This window comes from Leuciscus leuciscus (assembly GCF_965113295.1).
Source record: "Leuciscus leuciscus genome assembly, chromosome: 8".
Taxonomy (NCBI): domain Eukaryota; kingdom Metazoa; phylum Chordata; class Actinopteri; order Cypriniformes; family Leuciscidae; genus Leuciscus; species Leuciscus leuciscus.
In genome coordinates, this window is record NC_138732.1 from 7,722,343 (window position 1) to 7,741,100 (window position 18,758).

An 18,758-nucleotide genomic window follows, 5' to 3' on the forward strand; every position below is an offset into this window, starting at 1 on the left:
AATAAATAAATAAATATGCAAAGAAATGTAAAAAAAAAACAAAAATAAATGACTATATATACTTTTATTTCCTTATTTATGTATAATTATATTTTTTCCACATTTTTTTCCATTTATTTATTTATGCGTTTATTTATTTATGTATACATTTATTTATTTATACCTTTATTTATTTATACCTTTATTTATTTATACATTTATTGCTCTGTATGCTAATGATGGGGGCGTGTTTTACCTCAGACATAGCAATCGAGCTCAGAGTGGCAGTGCTGAAGCTTTGAGGCCACAGTAAATGCATCCATGGCTCCTCTGCATTAACAGTCTGTATACATAATATTCTAATGCCAAATTAAGAACGTATAGCCTACATGATGATGCATATAGCCTACTATTTAATACGGTTTTAAAAAATGCCCCAGGAAATCAATTTATAGCGGAAATATCACCTCTTTATGGAAAAGTTTGTTTCTGTTGCTGTCAACAGTGTTTTTGGAAGATACATTAAAATGCAGTTAGCTTCTGTGTACGGATCTACAATGCATGGCATAAAATGTGGTTAATAGTGGATAATTTTGACGCGCTTCCGGGTCAAAGTGTCTGTTATCAGCGAATTCTTTTCATGTGTGCCCAGACATTTTAGAAATCCCGACCTGCTGTTGTTTTACGGCCATGTCCGGAATAAAGAGTAGGCCTATGTATGGTAAACCTATATACATACAGTTAGGATGATATAAAAGGACATAAACCGTGATATAAGGTTTTGGCCATATTGCCCATCTCTAAGTCATTGGTTCCCTGCGTGACCTATTGCCCATCTCTAAGTTATTTATTCCATGCGTGACCTGAAAAGTCACGTCCACAAACCTCTTGCATATTGTTTGGTCACACCACAAGGTGTCACTGTGGCCTCAAAGCTTCAGCACTGCCACTCTGAGCTCGATTGCTATGTCTGAGGTAAAACACGCCCCCTGCATTAGCATACAGAGCAATAAATGTATAAATAAATAAATATTTAAATAAATAAAGGTAGAAATAAATACATTTACATAAATGTGAAAATAAATAAATGTGGAAAAAATATATAATTATACATAAATAAGGAAATAAAAGTATAGTAATTTAGTTTTTTTTAATTATTTTTTTTTATTTCTTCACATATTTATGTATGTATTTATTATTAAGTCAGGTTTGGCATTCCATAATATCTTTCCTATGTACCTGGAACCTAATTATCTGGGGCGTCTCCAATCGAGACCCAAGCGTCTGCAGTCGACACTTAATAAATATATCTGGGGCGTGACGCGTCTACAATCGACACCCAATAATCTTTATACTTTGGCTCTGTGTCTACGGTCGACAAATGGCTTCGAGTTCGACGACGTCTCTCCCTAACTTGCTGCGCACCAATAATAAACAGGCAGACTTCGGCAAATGTCATTTAAATGCTTTAATCACGGCCGGGAGAGTTCTCAAGCAATTCTCACAGAATCTCACCCAAAAGGAATACATCAGGTTTTATAGGATAAAGACAGACACAACAATAAGATCAACAACTCACGCCACCTTTTTTCAATATGATTGGTTCAATTTGTAAAATTTGTTAAATTTCCTCTTGACTCATTTGACAGCCGTTTTTGTTGTGGTTTAATTTACAAATGTTTGATTGACAAGTGTTGCGAGTTGACACTAGGAATTGTTTCTCAGATCAGGGCTGCGTTTCCCAAAAGCACCGTAAGCCTAAATTAATCGTTGAACAATTGCCACCAATTGCCTGCGATCAAATTAGGCTTAGGCCTAAGATGCTTTTGGGAAACGCAGCCCATATGATTTCTTCATTACAAAATTAAATCAACTATTTCATTTATGTTGATTAGAATTTAGAATTCAGAATTAAATATGCTTTTCATCAGTGTGATGATAAAATTAGTATGAGGCTTTGAGCTCACCAGATCTTCTGTATGGAAACAATCATGAGTAAAACGCTCTCATCTTCTCTCCACAAAACGTGCCCACAAATACTAGTTGTCTTCAGGCTGCTTATTGATAAATGTGTTACATAAACAAACATATTTTGACGATATCACCAAAAAAAGAACTACTCCTCGACAGAGTCTTGGTCAAACAAGTTGAGCTGGTTGAATGTCTTCAAAATCAGAGCAGAAAGTCAGAATGCCTTCCTCTGTATTTTTGTCCTGTTTTTCAATACAATTATCTAAACATCTTGAGATGTTTTTAATTTGTTTTTACATTTACTTGAGGTGCATGTAAAATTATGTCTTGCAATTTTTTACAAAATTAACTGAGTTTAGGTTATGCTTGAAACAAGAACAAATATCTGTCAACGAGTTATGAAAACTGCTTTGAATTAAGTACATTTTTCTCAAGACAAAAATACAGAGGAAGAACATCCCTTTTTGGCAGTGTGAATGTGAATGGATAAGTAACGGATATCTGTAGGAAGTTGTATTTTCAAATTTTGATGTGTTGTCAATACAACTCATTGGCTGGGTTTCACAGAGAGAGCTTAGATTAAGCCAGGATTAGGGCTTAATTCAATGAGGACATTTACATATAGCTTTTATAAAGTGCCTTAGAAAAAAAACATTACTGGAGTGCAACTTGAGACAAAACAATGGCACTGACATAATGTAAGATGTGTCAGCGCTTTCAGTTAAAGCTCAAACATGCAATTTAGTCTGGGACTAGGTTTCAGCCTTGTCTGTGAAATTGTGTTTCTCCCTATACATCTATATTTAGAGAATATATAGACATATTTTTCCCTTAAATGTATTCCTTAAATTATCTTTAGTTTGTCTTAAAAAGCTCTTAAATTTTATTTAAAGTCTTAAATTTACCTTCATAAAACCTGCAGAAACCCTGGTAACAGAACTCGTTTCTCCTTAATCCCGAAGCCTGATTGAATCAGGTCTGTTCAACCGACCTCGCTCTGTGTGCTACAAAGACAGCGGCCCAGTCAGTGGGTAGGAATAACTTGATAGTGAGGTTCCTAAAGGGGGCCAGAAGACTGAATCCGCCTCAATCCCATATGGTTCCGACCTGGGAATTGTTCACAGTCCTCATGGCCCTTTGAGGCCCTCCGTTCAAGCTGCTACAGTCGCCTGAGCTGCGGTCCCTTTTGATTAAGACCACCCTATTTCTGGCTTTAGCATCGGTCAAGCGAGTAAGTAGCCTACAGGCGCTCTCTGTGAGTGCATCCTGCCTTAAGTTTGGGCTAAACTGCAAGCTGAAGCATGGCTATGTACCTCAAGTGCTCTCCACTCTGTTCAGAGCACAGGTCATAATTCTCTCTGCTCTCCCCTCTTTGCAAGATGAGCAGTCCTTATACCTACTCTGCCCAGTCTGGGCTCTCAGAGTATATGTTGAGCGCTCAAGCCATTTCTGACAATTAGAACAGCTTTTTGTGTGCTTCGGACGACACACTTACGGGCTGCCAGTTACAAAGCGAAGACTATCTTGTTGGATAGTGGACGCGATGGCGCGCTATCTTACGTCTCCTTGGGCTTACAATGCCCACTCCACCAGGGGAATGGCTTCCCCCTGGGCATGGTCCATTCTTCAGTGTCCATTCTTGACATCTGTGCGATGACCGGATAGTCCTTGCCAGGTTCTATAACTTGGACTTATCTGCCCTTCAGGCACAGATCCTGTCTGCTTAAGCCAGTCTAAGAACTCTGTGGGGTTTAGTCTGCTTAAGGCATTAAGCCCCATACTGGGCATGCCCCAAGGGCTTTGGCCTCATGGCCTGAGCCTAGCTATTCTGGGCAATTTCTTGCCTTGCCCTGGGTATTTTTCACCCTAGTATTGTCCATGAATATCCTGTTTAGAGGCCTGGACTTGAGTGCCCTAGGGCTGGGCTCACAGGATGGGCTTCCATTCTCTGTTTGTAGCACGGAGCTATTGGATTGCATTCCCCAAAGCTTTAGCAACTGATGCAATGCGAGTGAACCATATCGAAGGGAACCTTGGTTCACTAGCATTGCGTAGCTGGCCGTGCTACAGCACTTGCACATGATTCTATGCTTAAAAGGTGAAACTGAAAATGACAAAATGGCCAAGTATGGAAACCCATACTCAGAATTTGTCTTTGGCATTTAACTCATCCAAGTTGGTGCACACATATTAGGAGCAGTCACCCTGAACATACACACACTGCAAATAGTGGACACACCCCCCCGGAGCAGTGGGCAGCCATTTTACTGTGGCGCCCGGGGAGCGATTGGGGGTTAGGTGCCTTGCTCAAGGGCACCTCAGTAATTTCCTGCCGGTATTGAGAATTGAACCCGCAACCTTCGGTTTACCAGTCTGAATCTCTGACCATTAGGCCATGACTGCCCCTAATCCTTGCCACCCCTCAGTCGAAAGATTCTGATTAAATGCATTCATCACCGACTTATATAAGCAGGCGGGCCTGATGGGCTGAAATGCCATTTATCTGTGCAAGTGCATGGGAAAATAGGGAAAAGGTTACATGAGTAACCGAGATGTTTTCTAGTTACATATTTCTTATCCTCTGAAATATCAGCAATAACTTTATGTATGTAACCTCTGTGTATGTGTTCAGTGCATTTCTCTGACTTCAAAAGTGTTTGAAGCTAATTATTTTCATTGCTCTTTTTAGGCTGAGGACTTTATAGTACTTTCCAAGCACTTTTATCTCTAAATATCAAGGAACAAATGACTCCTCATGATATGATCCAGGCCTGTAACCAAACAGACACAGAAGAGGACTCATACTCTCTGATATTAAAATAAGTTGTTGATCAATATAGGTTTTTCCCCAATGGCAAATTGTTAAAATTTTACCTTCAGTCCCCTCTAAAATTGAACATTTGGTTGCATCCCTGGTGCAACTCCTCAAAAAGTTCTGTCAATGAAGAATGTTGTTCCCCTGAAAACATCTTATTATAAAGACACATATCATTCATCAAAAACTTGATCTTCCAATGAAATGCAAAATTCTCTTCACGGCACAATATGGAAGACAAGATCTACCACTACTTCTGTTTTATCACAACTTAAATGTGTTAAAAAGATTCAAAATTACAAAAGTTTATACAAAAGACCATGTAATGCATAACATAAGTTTTTCAAGTGTTCGGAACTAGCTTTGACAAAAAAAACCCTGAAAGATCTGGCTTCTTTCATCTGAACTCAACTCTAGTTTCGACTCTCAGAGTTGCATTTCTGCATTCAGAACTGGGCATCAACGTTTCGATCCAAAGTTGGAACATCTCAGCTGGGCTACGCTTGTGCACCAGGAGGATGGTGTGATTCGCACAGGGTTCCTTGGGCTCATCCTTGGGGAAGTCAAAGGTGAGGAAGGCAGGGTGGTGGATAGGGTACACTCCCAGTCTCTGAAGACACATGCCCAGGTAGACATCATCAATGGGGAACAGGTGAACCTTCTGCGACACCTCCAAAAGCCTATGGGCCAGAGAACCAGAATAAACCACCCCCCCTCCACCAGGGTATGATGGGTACAGCCCTTTAAAGAAGCTCTCCGGAACGTAGTACTTATTCCCTTTAGAGCGCATAGGTGCTGCATTGTTTATCACGTCCCCCACAACAAACGTCTCCATTTTATTTGACTGTCTGGATCCATTTGAAAAGCTTCTATTAGCCTCCTCGGCCAGCAAATAGTCTAGGAGAGCAGGCGTCCTCACAAAGATATCATCATCACCTTTAAAAATGAAACGGGCATGTGGGCATCGCCTTGAGAACCAGTCCCAGAACAGCACATCCTTCAGGGTGAGGTTAAAAAACGTGTCCATGAATTCCCATTGGATGATGTCACCATATTTATCACTCTCTAATTGCAATTTCTCTTCAATATGCAAGTCTTTGGACTTCCCCAGAAGGAAGACCCTGCGAACAAGCCTTTGCCGCCCACCTCGGCTTTTTATTCTTCCTGAACGCCCCCAAGTTTCTCTTATCGCTTCTCTGTTCACAAAATCCGCAGGCTGAGTTTTGATGGCCAGGAGCAGCGTTGGTGCCCGATTCTTTGCTAGTGGACCACCATCACAAACATCTAAAGGATCTATGATCAGCGGATATTCTCGACAGTGCATGCTGGTCACAAAATCTATCATCTGCGTTGGTAGAGTGAAGAAATCTGGCATTGTATTGTTAATCTCATAATCTGGAGAGCATCCATTCCCACTTCTTCTGGACCTTTTTGTTTTGTAAGAAATACCGGGTGGGTTTGCAGCCAGATGAGGTTTTAGGATGGGGTTATGCTGGGAATCCGTCATATACTGGATGATGTTCCATACTGCTCCACTGTTTAGCTCGCTTCTCCAGAAGGATTTCACAGGATGGGGAGCCAGAGCTCTGGAGAATTTGAGACCATTGGCAGTAAAGTGTCTCTGCAGCACAGGATGCACCACTCCACCAGATGCACCGTGTTTCATGACATAGATCAGAGAAATCGAGACATAGATGTAGATTGGGAGCAGCAGTATGCATGGCGAACAGAAGAACAGGATCCTCCGGCGGTATCGGCACAGACATGAAGCCATATACTGAGGAAAAGAACATTTAAAGTTAAACGGACCATCAAAGTTTTGATATATCAATGACTCAGACTGTCAACACAGGTGTCACTAGTATTATTACACAAGATTACTCAGACTTTAATAAAAATCAACAAAAAATACCCATGGAAACTCCAAAGTTTCCATCAAAATACCAGAGTTATTGTTACTACCTAAAAAAATCATAATTATGATTAATTAATTAATGTGGACTACAGTGTAAGAATCTTTCAAAGTGTTTTTAATAATAATAATAATATTAATAACAATTATTATTACCAATTTACTAGAGTATCGTTGTAGACCGGAACGGAGCTAGGGGTGGCCAGGGGTTGATGTCACGAGACGAGAGAGACAGCATTTAACTACCTCCTGTCTCAAAGCACATAACATTACAATAATAATGAACATAAACAACTCAAAAGAGCACTGACCGGGGCTACATTTCCCAAAAGCATCGTAAGTCTATGTTGATCGTAGAACAATTGCCATTGCCACCAATAGTCTCTATTATCAACTAAGGCTTATGATGCTTTTGGGAAACGGTGCTCTATACCACCTGACATACGCGCCTGTCGCACATGGCAATTTTTGTTGTTGTTGCAGTAATTAGTTCATGCACAAGGTGGTAACCATGTCATGGGGGTGTCGATTTACAAGGTAGTCAAAGAGAAACAGCATAAACAGAACAGACCGGAACGCATGCAAGCTACAGTGACAATGAATGCCTAAAGATGAGAGATTGTGTGAAGAGGTCAGAAAATACCCTCATTTGTAAAAAAACATTTGTAGCATGAAAGAATACAAAGATATTTACATGGGTTGTAACTCGTGGCAAGAGATTGTTAAAAACTGCGCATGCGTCGGATGCCTGTGTACGCGTAAGAGTCAAAGAAGTATACTTTGCAATGCTGTGCGTTCGACATGTAAAGAAAACGAAGTATACTTTCTGCTTAACTCTGCACAGCACGAAACGCGCTGATGACGTTTAATGTCTGCGCGAGCAGTGTACACGGATGTATCAGCTTTCCTATAGCTCAGTGGTAAGAGCATTGCGTTAACAACACAAGGTTGTGGGTTCGATCCCAGGGGATTGCACATACCTATGTATAAAATGTATAGGATAATGCAATGTAAGTCGCTTTGGATAAAAGTGTCTGCCAAATGCGTAAATGTAAATGAAATACATACGTTAACAGGCAAATAGAACATCGTATCATTGCATTCAGACCGCATTCAATGATTGGACGAACATTGTATGGTCCTACGCCTTTCACAGACAAATTATATAAATATAAATCCATTTAGACCAAACTTGCAGTCAGGATGTGAAGAAACTTCTAACCAGCATAAAAAAAAAAAAATCTAGAACAAGTCGCCTACCCTGCCTTTAATACAACACGATTAAATGTGGAGGTGATTAAAGCAGCATAAAAACGTTCCATGTATGTGTTTGTTACATCTCCGTCACATTTTAGAACATGTCTCTCAAATGTATGGACTAAAATATACTGCAATAAGAGCACAATGAGTCACAAATTGATATGTATTTTTATATTAATTTTTAATGCACAATAAATGTGAGCACTGTGCATTTGTACTAGTAAATATGCACCAATTTTGTGCAAGTTGGTAAAGTACAAATGAAAAATAGATCACATTTATGTGTGCATACAATAATTTACTTTCTGGCTTTTTTTGTGCTGCCTGCTTCTGCAGATTTATTTTGACAACTAATAGAATGTTAAACATTCAATGTTTTCTTTTTCTGTTGCAAGTTTTTGCAACATATCTCACAGTCTAACTGAGAATTGTTGAAGAATTCATATAAAAATTCAATGAAGGTTGACTACTGTATGTAGTTATCCGCATGTCTCATTCATGAGGATGCAATGAAGGAGAACAAGCTTTTGGGGGTTCTTAAAGGGATAGTTCACCCAAAAATGAAAATTCTGTCATCATTTACTCGCCCTCAAGTTGTTCCAAACCTGTATGACTTTCTTTCTTCTCCTGAACACAAAAGAAGATATTTAGAAGAAAGTCGGTAACCAAACGACTGATGGACCCCATTGACTTCCATAGTAGGAAAAAAAAATACTATGGAAGTCAATGGGGACCAGCAACTGTTTAATTACCAACCTTCTTTAAAATATCTTCTTTTGTGTTCAGGAGAAGAAAGAAAGTCATACAGGTTTGGAACAACTTGAGGGTGAGTAAATTATGACAGAATTTTCATTTTTGGGTGAACTATCCCTTTAAGAACCAGAACCAAGCTGTCTGAGCAAATTGAACTAGCTGTAGGACGAGCTTCTTTTCTCTTAATACCCGGAGATGAGGAATAAGACAAAAATGGCCAAATTCATTCAGTATTACTTGATCTATATCACCACCATCTCAATTACAATTGAGTTCATATTAATTGTATTCAGTTGTGTTAAAACGGTCCATACCAGTACTTTGTAGTCAAACAAATTTCTGAGCCGCCCTAGACTGGTTCCTGGCCACTGTCTGGCCATCCCAATGAAAATATCCTGGCTCCGCCACTGGTTGTAGAAACAATAACTTTAGTAAATATGGCATTTTGGCTGAAACTAATATCATGGTACATTTTGTTATAAAATCATTTCATTATAAAGTACACATTTCCAGAATACATTTTTTATTATCATAAAGCGTAGTAGCCTATAATTCAGGATACAATTTATAATTTTTATAATAAACTGTATTATTATAAATGATTTATTTTTATTTTAATACATAATTATTATACGTTTATTTTATTAAAAATAATTTAGGTTTTAAAAAATAAATAAATGTAAAATAAAAATATAAATAAACATTTTAACGGAAAAAACTCATTTGATGAGACTGCAGTTTACACTTCATTCACTTGTGCTGCTCCATAAAATAGCCTACTAAAATACACTATCGTTTTTTATTTCTCTCTTTTTGATCATTTTATTGTTCCAACAACCAAACGAAAATAAAGCAACAGTTACTTAAACTACTAATATTTAAACTTTAGACTTACCATGTTTTTTCGGTTATGTTTTTGATGATGAATTGGGCGTCATTTGATGATGAATTCACACAATGATACTCGCTGTGTAAATAATGTATGCGAAAGATAAAAGAAAAGGATATTATTGGGATCGAGTTAAAACGTCTAATAACCAAACAAACCAAGAAATAAGTTAAATGTCCCAGTGTATTGAGTCCTGCTGAGCGCGTGAAGTGATCTCAGGTGTGTTGTGTGTCCGGTGTGTGTGTGTGAGGCCACGCCCACGATACTCGGTAAAGGATAACAGATAAGGCGGCCAGGGGCTAGTTGTCACACTGTTCACTCTAGAGAATATTTCTCTTATTTTAATAAGTCAAACTCTATAGACACAAACCTTAAAGTATTGAGTAGGCGACCTAAAAACTATTGAACAGGTGGAAAACCATGGACAACGGTCAACATGACATTTCATAAAAATAAATAAATATCTTCACTGATTGTTTTGACCTCAGAACCATTTAGTTTAGTTTAAAACCTTAATTTTTTTTTCATATAGCAACCTTCACAGTGAAGGTTGCTATATCTAAAAAAAGAAAGAAAAAAAAAGGCTTCATTCATGACACCAAGCCTTGTAATCCCCTATTAATTATTGTAATATGTAAATACACATGATTTCCACTCTATATATCAGCTTTTATTGCAGACACGAGTTCTCTGACTCATTTGACATGTTTTTGTATGTTGTGATTTAATGTACACAATGATTGATTGATGTTGTTTGACAATTGTTGCTATAGTTGACATGAATTGCATGTCCTATTGTTTCACAGATCTGATGATTTCTGCATTACAAAACAATATCAGCTATATCATTCATTTTGATTTTGCATCTAGAATTCAGAATGAAATATGCTTTTCATCTGTGTGATGATCAAATTATTGTGAGCTCACCAGACCTTCTGTATGGAATCATTCATGAGTAAAACGCTCTCTTCTTCTCGGAAACTCGCCCATACTACTTGTCTTCAGGCTGCTTGTTGACAAATGTGTTACATACCAAACATATTTTGATTAATTAGCACCACAAAAAAAAAACTATTCTTTGACAGTCTTGGTCGAACAAGTTGAGCTGGTTGAGTGGAAGCCAGTCAGGGTTTCTGTGGGTCTTCAAAAGCCTTATTCACCCTTACACAAATTAAGACCTCTTAAATCAGAGCAGAAAGTCTTACATTCATAAAGTTGTAGCATTAAATGTTGCTCCATATATTTGTCCTGTTTTTCAACACAAATATCGAAACATCTTTGAATAACGATACATTTACTTGAGATGCAAATGTAATGAAAAATGAAACAAAATTATGTTTAGTTTACGCTTAAAAGAAGAACAAATATCTGTCAATGAGTTATGAAAACTTCCATTTGAATTAAGTTGATTTTTCTGAGCACATTGGCAGATATTTGTTCTTGTTTTAAGCATAAACTCATTTCATTTTGATTAATTTCACAGAAAAAAAAAAAGACTTCATGTTTTATGTTATTTTGTATCTCCAGTAAATGCATATTGATTTAAGAATCTTGCACTGGAAAACAAGACAAAAATACAGAGGAAGAACATCACTTTTTTTTGCAGTGCAAATTTGAATAAATTAATAAGTAGTGGATATTTTTATTTATTTAATTTAAAGTCTTAAACCTTCATAAAACCTGCAGAAACCCTGGTAACATAACTTTGAGTTTCTCTCTTGCTTTGTTCTCTCTCTCTCTCTCTCTCTCTCTATAATAATTTTTTACATCTAATCAGTATTGTTACTAATGTAAGTTAGTAAGCACTGACATTTTATTAAGCACTGAGATTTAAAGTATTATGTAACTAATATAAACTAGTTCAAGCTTTATATGTTTGAAACATAATTTATAAAAACAACATTTTATTTGAAAAAGATTCCCAAAGCTGCTTGCGTCTTGAATCCAATGAAGAAATATTGTTCACCTGAAAGTGTTAAAAGGGTTGCAAATACAGTGTCAGCATTTTGTTTTTCTAGCATTTCTTTATGTATGTTTCCTCCGTGTATGTGTTCAGTCCTTTCTTCTGATTTCAAAAGTTTTTGCAACTTATTTTCATTGCTCTTTTTGTGCGGAGGACTTCATAGTACTTTTATCTCTAAATATCAAGGAACAAATGACTCCTAATGATATGATCCAGGCCTGATATTAAAATAAGTTGTTGATCAATATAGGTTTTTCAATGGCCAATTGTTCAAATTTTACCTTCAGTCCCCTCTAAAATGGAACATTTGGTTGCATCCCTGGTGCAACTCTTTAAAAAGTTATGTCAATGAAGAATGTTGTTCCCCTGAAAACATGTAATTATAAAGAAACATATCATTCAGCAACAAAAAAAGAGAGAAAAGAACCAGACATACATCCTGATGACTTACATTTTTAAAATGGTAGGAATTAAGATTTATTTATTTTCCATATGAACAAGTGGTTTGATTTTATTTTTAAATTTTTTTTTACAAGTACTATTTTTTGAGAAAACTTGCAAAAATTTCTAGCATATTCCAAGTCAAGAATGAACATGAAAAAAGGAGATTTATTGCTGAATGTCAAATGAAAACTACACTTTCACCGTGTGAATACGACTCAGTTGCTGCGGTTACCATGCACCCATCTATCTGAACCACTAGAACATGCAGAGGGAGGGACGCCTTCACAGGCAGAGAGGAAGAACAGAAGAAACAGAGAGTAAGACAGGAAGAAAATCAATCCGTGAAGACGAGTGGTGCTTTAAACGACTGTGTGCACAGAATGAATCTTGAGGATGTTTGTTTGTGTGTGTGTGTGTGTGTGTGTGTGTGTGTATGCATTTGCATGTGTGTCAAAGTGTAAGTGTGTGGGTGGCGGGTTTGTCTTCTCAAATGTAGTTGTAGGTTGCTGGGCTCTGGAAGGAGGGGTTTACGCTTGATAAACCACCTAGAGTAGCACGTCTAGTAGCCGTACACGCATAGCTTCGACTTGCATACAGCACGGACTTGGAACGACCCCACCGAAAAACAAAACAAAGAAAAGCCGGCAAAACATGGAGCGTTCGCAGACAAACACACCTGGTCGTATCGTTCCTCATAGTCTTCCCATCATGACGCAGACACGACGGGCAGGAATGGATCTGTTTCATGAGTAATGCAGATTTCGATGAAAAGTCCTGAGACACAGTGCGGCTTAAAGCTGCTGGCATAGGAATGGGAACGTGTGGGAGAGAGATGTAGGTCCGTGTAGGCTAGAATCAGGCTGGATTGGTTCCTCCGCAGGCCAATGACTACACAAGGAAGGAAGGTTACAGTGCAATGAGCTCGTGTCACCACTAGGGGGTCCGGTTTAACCCATTAGCGCTAGCCTGGTAACGTAATAGAGCTCCCTTTCGACAAAGCCAACATCCTAAAAAGAGTACAAGCATACGTATATACACACTCACAACAACACGCACACGCGCTCGAAACGTTAACCTGAAGACGAACACAACGCGAACGCACAAACGGAACGTGTTCTTGCACGAAACTGCGCAGACAAAGACACGTACGTATACACTGAGGTTCAACGATACTCTCACGCACACGGACAGAAGTGTAAACACATTCATTGGACGTACAGACCACCGTTTTGAAAACCCTGAACACCAGGGCCGATACTGCGACCCAGCGTCATGCCCTGTGAACTCCTGCGTACCTCTGTTTCCATGGAAACAATATGCGACGACCAGTTGAGAGAAAAGAAAACGGAAACGCAGAAACCAAAGTCGAACGCAGACGGCGCTCGCGATGTCGGTTATGTGCGCGTGTGAACCCTACTCATGTAAACAAACACCTTACACAGAAGTGATTTGATATTGCATGGTGTCTGAATAATATCACAGTTCAAATGGGGAGATCCTGAACGAACGAAACAAACGAACAAAGAAAGAACATGTCTATAAAACCCAAGAGTCTGTTTTTAAGAAAGGCTACAAAAATTCAACTGAACCTCCCTCGTCGGCAAACAGCAAAAGGCACCACAATATTATTCTATTTCTAACTCGTGAAAAAATTTGCACGTAATTCTTCTTCGTAATGCTGTAAATCAAAAAAAGGAATTACATATAAATAGTTTTCCCCCTATAAAAAAAGTCTTTGCTGCTAGCTAGTAGACAATTTTTGCTGAAATGAAAATAAATATTTCATTTGTTTAGAATATCTGTCTGTTATATAAAATAAAAAATATTTCTCATAGGTGCAGGTCTATAGCATATCATTTGATTTTCACGCCCGTCCTTGCTCTCGTCGTTCTTTTTTAAAGGGGTGCATTGTCCGGTCTGGACCGCGACTGCGACAGTTTGTTGGCCTGCACGGTGCCACGGGAGCCGGAGCGTCCCGTGTTGCTGAAAGTCCGCGTGTCGTTGGGTCGGTAGATGGTGGCCGGTTCAGTGGCGTTCATGTTCTGCATACTGAGAAACGGCGTGCTCTCACCGTGTCCGAGGTCGCCGACCTCATCGTCCTCCCACTCGCTGTCCGAGAGGCAGCTTTGAGAGCTGTAGTTCCTGGGGTCCGGGGCCCGCTGAGACACATGCCCGTTGAGCCGCGACCTCCTGCGCCAGTGCCGCCCGCTGCCGCCGCTGCTCTTCTTCTGCTGCTCTCGGGAGGACATGTACTCCTGCGTGGTCTCGTAATCCTCGTCGTCCACGAAGCGGTACGGACTGGACGGGAGGGAGCCGGTGCTGTCCGCCGCGTAATACGACCGCCGGGACCGCCGGTAGCGGTGCAGGAGGGGCTGGTCGTCGTCCATAGCGACGGCGGCGGCGGCGGCGGGCGGCAGGGACAGGGCGTGGCTGGCGTTGGGCGTGGTGATCTGAAAGGTAGGCACCTGCGGGGGCAGTGAGGAGTGAAAGTCCACCGGAGAAAGACGCGCCGGCGTGGTCAGAGCGGACACGTACCTGCGAAGATGCAGAAAAACATGGTGGGAAAATACACACTACTGTTCAAAGGTCTCTTATGCTCACCAAGGCTGCATTTATTCGATCAAAAATGTTTTGAAACATTATTACAATTGAAAGTAACTGTTTTCAGTTTAATTTGTTTAAAAATGTAATTTAGTCCTGTGATGCAAAGCTGAATTTTCAGCATCATTAGGCCTACTCCAGTCTTCAGTGTCACATGATCCTTCAGAAATCATTCTAATATGTTGATTTGCTGCTCAGGAAACATTTATTACTATTACCACTGTTGAAAACAATTTTTGTTGAAACCATAATACATTGAATTAGTGGATCAGTGGATACTCCACTGTTTTTGGAAATAGGCTCATTTTACAACTATACAGTTGAGTTTTACTGTTTTCGAATCCATTCAGCCGATCTCCGGGTCTGGCGGTACCACTTTTAGCATAGCTTAGCATAGATCATTGAATCAGACAAGACCATTAGCATCTCTCTCAAAAAAATGACCAAAGAGTTTAGATATTTTTCCTATTTAAAACTTGACTCTTCTGTAGTTACATCGTGTACTAAGGCCGACGGAAAATGAAAAGTTGCGATTTTCTAGGCTGATATGGCTAGGAACTATATTCTGCATCATATCATTACGCCTGCTGGACTCATGGTACGGCAGCAAAGTTTCTTGATTATTACGTAGGAATGAGAGTATAGTTCCTAGCCATATCAGCCTAGAAAATCGCAACTTTTCATTTTCCGTCGGCCTTAGTACACGATGTAACTACAGAAAAGTCAAGTTTTAAATAGGAAAAATATCGAAACTCTTTGGTCATTTTTTTGAGAGAGATGCTAATGGTCTTGTCCGATTCAATGATCTATGCTAAGCTATGCTAAACGTGGTACCGCCAGACCCGGAGATCGGCTGAATGGATTCGAAAACGGTAAAACTCAACGGGGGAGCTGTAAAATGAGCCTATTTCCAAAAAAAGTGGAGTATCCCTTTAAAATAACAGCATTTATTTGAAACCTTTTGTAACATAAATACATTTACTGTCACTTTTGATAAATTTAATGCATTCTTGCTGAATAAAAGTGTTAAAGGGACAGTTCACCCAAATATTCTGTCATCATTTACTCCCCCTCAAGTTGTTCTAAACCTGCACAAACTTCTTTCTTCTGTTGAACATAAAGGAACATATTTTGAAGAATATTGGGAACTAGACAGTTGATGGGCCCTATTGACTTTCATTGAATGAATAAAAAAAAATATATACTATGGAAGTCAATGGGGACCAGAAACTGTTTGGTTACCAACATTCTTCAAAATATCTTCTTTTGCGTTCAGCAGAAGAAAGAAATGTTCAGTTTTTTTGGAACAACTTGAGGGTGAGTAAATGATGACAGAATTTAAATTATTTGGTGAACTGTCCCTTTAACACTTAACAAAAAAAATCTTACTGACCTCAAACTTCTGAATAGACCAATGGTGTACTTCTACCGCATGGTATAATTCATATAAAGATGAATCATCAATTAGAATGATAGCATCAAATCTGAACAGATAACTTACACTAAACACAATCCAAAACAAACTAGAAAACATTTAATACTGTAATGCAAATAATGCATTATTTTATAATGCAAAAGCATTTAACTAAAAAAATTCTACAAAAATGCAATCATTTACTGAATCAGCCTATTTTCATGAACCATCCAACCAAAACAATTCATGAATATTAATCAAACTTTTCAGAGATACTTTAGAGATAATGGGCTTAAAAAAAAAAAAAAAAAAAACGGTGTAGTAGTGCTTTGCTACACTACACTGCTACATGTGCAACGAATGAGGAACATGTCAAAGTTGTCACATACCGTTAAGCTACAGCCAGTGAAAGTTATCTGAGATCTGCTTATCTTGTGCCATGGTTCAACACCAAATATCAAATTGCTGATAAAATGCTTGCAAACTTCCTTGTGTGATTTAACCGACCGCACACTCAGCATTCTTTTATTTGACTGCAAATATGCACAGTGCCTTTATGCGTGATGGTGAACAGCTCTTATCTGTGGATACAGTACTTCCTCCTTCTCTCTCACCTGTCACTGTGAGGCGAGTCCCGCAGAGAGTCGTAAGAGTCTCCGTACTGTAGGGGGCACTGTGTGGCATCAGGATAACCACAGTATGCTGCACGCCGGGCACGAGCCTCCATACACGCCGGGCTGCTGCATTTACTGGTGCCAACAGAGGAGGAGAGCGCCCCCGACTGGCAGTCAGAGTGGATGCTGTCCGTCCGCTCCATACTCCATGTGCGCTCCTCGTGCCTGACACGCAGCAAAAAGAGAAGTACAAAAGATGTGAGAGAAGTATATGTAAGGGTTATAAATATATGCACAACTGTTTTCAACACTGATAATAGTAAATGTTTCTTGAGCAGCAAATCAGCATATTAGAATGATTCCTGAAGGATCACGTGACACTGAAAACTGGAGTAATGATGCTGAAAATTCAGCTTTGCATCACAGGAATAAATTTCATTTTAAAATATAATACAATAGAAAATAGTTCTTTTAAATTGCAATAATATTTCACAATATTACAGTTTTTACTGTGTTTTTGATCAAATCAATTCAGCCTTGGTGTGCATAAGAGACTTCTTAACTTTTGACCACCAGTTTGCGTGTGTATATGTTCATTTCTATACTTTAATGAATACATTTTATATATATGGAAATATAAATGGATGGGCTGGTTAGTTGGGCTGGTAAATTAACAAATAAATAGACAGAAGGTCTGAGACAATATATGTCAAGCATCAATATATGGATATATTGACAGAGGAATGAAAGTAAGTACCGGTGACTGGAAGCGTGAGAAGCTGTGGAGGTGTGGTGGGATCGTGAGGACATTCGGCTGCCCGAGAAATTGCCTGATGTCTCTGTTCCGTGTCGTACTACTCGTTCAGTTGCCGGGACATTCTTAGATATATACTGCAATGAAAAGAGTTGCTTTCACAATTGAGTCCTAACCATATTTGAAGAACGCTTACGTAATCAATGTGAGCACCACAGGAATTAGGAATTAAAAAATACATAATCGAACAATCACAAATTTACGGTCCACGCCAAAAGCCTACAGGTTAAAAGCAACATTATATAAAAGCAATCTGCATGAGAACAATTAGTGTGCATTATCATGCCTTCAATTTCTAAATCCTCAGAATGTGTAAATGAATACATCAGCATACAGGAAATGAGATGCAGACAGACTCACATCCACCATGGGGATTTCCTCAGGGCCAGGGCCAGGATGGTTGGGGCCGTTGGCCAGCATGCGGTTCGGATGCTCCGCACACATGTTCTGGTGCAGGTGGTTATGCATCTTCTTCCTTTGTTTCCTGAAGAAAGATGAAATCTGTGATCTATACCACTACAGACTCTGATACTCAAACAGGAAATGACCACGTATCTACAGTTAAGATGTACAAACCTCCTGATGATCACTATAGTCAAACGTACAAAAGTTATACTTTGATTTTTATGGATAGATGCATGACCAGATTTGTTTTACTAATTGGAATAATATTATCATTTAGTTTGTATCCAGTACCAAATATAAAATTATTGAATAAAAAATAATTCGCTGAATTATCTGAAAATATACATTGCTATGTGATCATATAATTTAACTTTATGTGGTTTGAATAGTTTTTTGTGTGTGTGTTGAAATTCCTGAAAAAAATTACTTATTTGATTAAATATATACAATTATTTATTTTATGTATGTACACTACCGTTCAAAAGTTTGGGGTCAATACGGTTTTTTTAATGTTTTTGAAAGAAACTTGTTATGCTAACTAAGGCTACATTTATTTGACCAAAAATACATTTGAATATAGTGAAATATTACTATAATTACTACAATTTTCTATTTTAACATGTAATTTATTCCTGTGATCAAAGTAGAATTTTCAGCATCATTACTCGTCACATGATTCTTCAGAAATCATTCTAATATGATGAGTTGCTGTTTAAGAAACATTTCTTAATATCATCATCAATGATGAAAACGTACTCGGTTACTAACGTAACCTCGGTTCTCTCTAGAGAGGAAACGAGTACTGCGTAAATCTTACGCTAGGGGAAAATCTCTTTTCCGCGAGATACTGAAGCCAAAAAATTATCCTTAATTTTGAAATAATGTAAAACGCGTTGCGGCAGCATGCAGACACAGGCGAGACGG

The 18,758-nt window shown here is 38.7% G+C and overlaps 3 protein-coding genes across 7 annotated transcripts in view; all 3 read right to left on the reverse strand.

Moving 5' to 3' along the window:
• LOC309504059 (N-acetyllactosaminide beta-1,3-N-acetylglucosaminyltransferase 2-like) overlaps positions 1-18,758 on the reverse strand; it is a gene marked incomplete at its 3' end in the record, with an annotated part of 84,091 nt that overhangs the window by 3,623 nt on the left and 61,710 nt on the right. The gene's annotated exons all lie outside the window — the stretch shown is intronic.
• On the reverse strand, positions 5,126-9,754 carry LOC309504290 (N-acetyllactosaminide beta-1,3-N-acetylglucosaminyltransferase 2-like). 2 transcript variants are annotated; one of them, XM_082177332.1, is made up of 3 exons: positions 9,586-9,754; positions 9,005-9,097; positions 5,126-6,542 (listed from the first exon to the last, which is right to left on the reverse strand). In XM_082177332.1, the coding sequence occupies exons 1-3, from the start codon at positions 9,586-9,588 to the stop codon at positions 5,163-5,165; spliced, it is 1,476 nt and encodes a 491-aa protein (XP_082033458.1). In that variant the 5' UTR covers positions 9,589-9,754; the 3' UTR covers positions 5,126-5,162. The 2 variants fall into 2 exon arrangements, with proteins under 2 accessions (XP_082033458.1, XP_082033459.1); XM_082177333.1 differs by lacking the exon at positions 9,005-9,097.
• nrg2b (neuregulin 2b) overlaps positions 11,980-18,758 on the reverse strand; it is an 88,480-nt gene continuing 81,701 nt past the window's right edge. For all 4 annotated transcript variants that reach the window (XM_082176989.1, XM_082176990.1, XM_082176988.1 and 1 more), the window contains 4 exons: positions 17,790-17,913; positions 17,373-17,506; positions 16,616-16,840; positions 11,980-14,521 (listed from right to left, as the gene is read on the reverse strand). In XM_082176989.1, coding sequence (XP_082033115.1) covers positions 13,882-14,521; positions 16,616-16,840; positions 17,373-17,506; positions 17,790-17,913 — 1,123 coding nt within the window. In that variant the 3' untranslated portion in view covers positions 11,980-13,881. The remainder of the gene's footprint in view (positions 14,522-16,615; positions 16,841-17,372; positions 17,507-17,789; positions 17,914-18,758) is intronic.